This window comes from Silene latifolia, chromosome 1 (assembly GCF_048544455.1).
Source record: "Silene latifolia isolate original U9 population chromosome 1, ASM4854445v1, whole genome shotgun sequence".
Classification (NCBI taxonomy): domain Eukaryota; kingdom Viridiplantae; phylum Streptophyta; class Magnoliopsida; order Caryophyllales; family Caryophyllaceae; genus Silene; species Silene latifolia.
The window spans coordinates 107,278,600-107,281,347 of record NC_133526.1 but is presented as its reverse complement, the minus strand read 5'-3'; the positions used below and the strand labels follow the sequence as shown (position 1 = coordinate 107,281,347).

Here is a 2,748-nt window from a genome sequence, read left to right as displayed (position 1 = left end):
GCCAGGTGTGGCTCTTCGAAAGACTTGGTTTAGTTAGTAGACCAGCAAATCCTGACAAGTATCCTTCGCGGGGATTCATCTCTCGTTGACCCAACTGTCCACTAGATCTAACCGTTGATCGATGGCACGAAGAACTAACTACGGACGTCGGAGCCCATATTCGTTGGGCTCTCCCTTGGCTCAAACTATCTTCACTTACGGGCCTACCTGACACCGATATAACAAGGCATATCACGCTATTGGGCTTAGAACGTTCCGTCTACATTTTCCCAGATCGAGTACTTTGACAATTCGGCCGTTACTAAACCGTACCTGCAATTTAGGCCGCTCGAGGCCCCAGCTTTAGTGTTTCACAAGACAAATGCCAATCTTGGCTCAATGCCTGGCACCACAAGACCCTTTGACACATTCTCGAACCATTCCCTACTACATGGGTGTCCCGTTCTTACTTGAAGTGGACTATCGAGCCCTCCATTGAACCCAGAGCGAAACTACGTAAGGATAATGCCATAGACTGGAAATATCACAATGAAAAGCTAAAGAACCAGGCGATCTTTGCTGGCTCGACCCCGATTTCATCTGAGCCTGAGTCTTCGACTGACAAGGACTCTAAAACTGAACCTATGGTTTCAAATGTATGGAAACGGCTAGGTCCAAGGGTTGACATGGGTTTGACACTTACAGAGAGGCTTGGTCCCCGACTGAGTGTGAAAGACAAACTGGCCCCTCGAGAAGAAACATCCGTTCCTCCCAAGAAAATGGCCAAAGTGATGATGGGTAAGGCTTCATCTCTTCGAGATGGGTTGTTCGAACGTGATGACAAGGGCAAAGGCACACTTTGGTTTTCAAATAGTATTATTTGCTATTACTATTATCATTATGTGTGTTTCCCTTTCTTAAAATTTGTGTAATGGGCTTTGCCCGGAATTAGAATAAATGAATAAAACTTTATTACTATTTATTAAAATCCCCAGTTTCTGCATTCAAAAATTTCATTTTTGCATTACATTGGTCCGGTTGTACTCTTAACAAAGAGTTGCCTACGTATCTGCTTTCACAGAATCAAACCGGGTTCATAGTTCTCCCGTTAAAAAGATTTTACAGCGTCTGCAAATGCCAACGGCTTAAAACTTATTCCAAATACATATGCAATTCAAATATTAGTTCCTAACATTTGAGAATGAGGCCTTAAGGATATTATTTCTTGAACTGGTCCAAATTCGTCAGATTTGTGAAGTCGTTGCCATCCAAATCTATCAACCTAACAGCACCTCCTGTCAATATCTTCTTTACCAAATATGGGCCTGCCCAATTCGGTTTGAACTTAACCCTCGGGTCAATTGGTAACAAAGCTCTAACTGACTTGAGAACTAAATCTTCTTCATTGATCCCTCGTAGTTTCACCTTCTTATTAAAAGCTCTCTCTATCCTTTTCTGATAGAGTTGGACATGATACAACGCATTCAGATGCCGCTCATCAAACATAACGAGTGAGTCATATCGGGCTTGAACCCAATTCGTTACTGGGACATGGCTCTCGAGTAGGATTCGCATGGATGGTAGTTCTAGCTCAACTGGTTGAACTGCTTTAATTCCATAAACCAAGTAGTACGGGGTTGCTCCCATGGCTGTTCTGATCGAAGTTCTATACCTCCATAATGCGAAGGTGTCTTTTGCGGCCACTCCCTATAGTTGTCAGACATCTTCCTCAAAATGACTGTAACTGTTTTATTAACAGTGTCTACCGCTCCGTTCGTCTACGGTTGGTATGGTGATGACTTGTGATGTTTGATTTTATACTTTTCAAATATAACTGCAGTCTCAGCCTGAAAATGAGTTCTGCAATCGCTGATGAACTCGTGCGGTACTCCGTACCGACAAATGATGTCATTCAGAATGAACTGTGCTACTTGCTTTGCTTTTAGCACTTTGTAAGACTTAGCCTCTACCCACTTCCTGAAGTAGTCAATTGCAACAAAGATAAAACAGTGCCCTCCAGTTCCTGATGAGTTTACTTTTCCAATGATGTCGATTCCCCAGGTTGAAAATGGCCAGGGTGACGTCATGGTGTATAACATCGAAAGTGCCACATGCTGCACATTTGCGAATATCTGACAGTTGTGACAGTGTCTGACATACTTGAAACAATCTGCTTCCATCGTTGTCCAATAATAACCAAGCCTTATGATTTTACAGACTAACATATGGGCATTCATGTGTGACCCACATTCCGCGTTATAGACTTCTTCCATAACCTTTCCAGCTATCGGTCTATCGATGCACCGTAACAAAGCACCTGGAGCCGTCTTCTTGTACAATTTCCCATCATCGGTCTTGATGAATTGGGCGGATAACATTCACAGAGCGCGATTCCCACGCGTATGAAGGTTGGGAGGATACTCTCTTGTTTCCTTGAATTTCAAAATGGTTGTGTACCAGGGTTCGGTTTCACCTTCCTTGGCATCATCGATTGCATTTACATAGCCAGGTGACGATCATCGTTCGACACATATTGGCATAATGTCTATGTGGTCTGGAATGTTAATCAAGGCAGCTAGCTTGGACAACGCATCTGCGATCTGATATTCCTCTCTCGGGAGGTGAACATATTGAATATCCTCAAAGTGCTTTCCCAATTCTTCGATTCTGGTTTGATATGGGGCCAAACTTTGACTCTTAATTTTCCATAACCCACCGACTTGATTTATCACAAGGGACGAATCTCCATGTACTAACAACTTCTTCACA

At 43.1% G+C, this 2,748-nt stretch overlaps 1 protein-coding gene across 1 annotated transcript; it reads right to left on the bottom strand.

Moving 5' to 3' along the window:
* Positions 1 to 1,197: 1,197 nt before the first annotated feature.
* On the bottom strand, positions 1,198 to 2,357 carry LOC141652460 (uncharacterized). Its single transcript, XM_074459935.1, has 3 exons — positions 2,140 to 2,357; positions 1,815 to 1,956; positions 1,198 to 1,686 (listed from the first exon to the last, which is right to left on the bottom strand). Exons 1-3 carry the CDS (start codon positions 2,355 to 2,357, stop codon positions 1,198 to 1,200), a joined length of 849 nt encoding a protein of 282 aa, XP_074316036.1.
* Between the last annotated feature and the right edge of the window lie 391 nt (positions 2,358 to 2,748).

Excerpts from the sequence above, each read along its gene's own strand:
- LOC141652460 (XM_074459935.1), bottom strand. The coding sequence starts at position 2,357 with ATGTTATCCGCCCAATTCATCAAGACCGATGATGGGAAATTGTACAAG. Across the intron at positions 1,957-2,139 it reads ATGGAAGCAGATTGTTTCAA|GAAGTGGGTAGAGGCTAAGT; the intron begins GTATGTCAGACA and ends TGACTACTTCAG. Across the intron at positions 1,687-1,814 it reads ATTTTCAGGCTGAGACTGCA|GGAGTGGCCGCAAAAGACAC; the intron begins GTTATATTTGAA and ends TGACAACTATAG.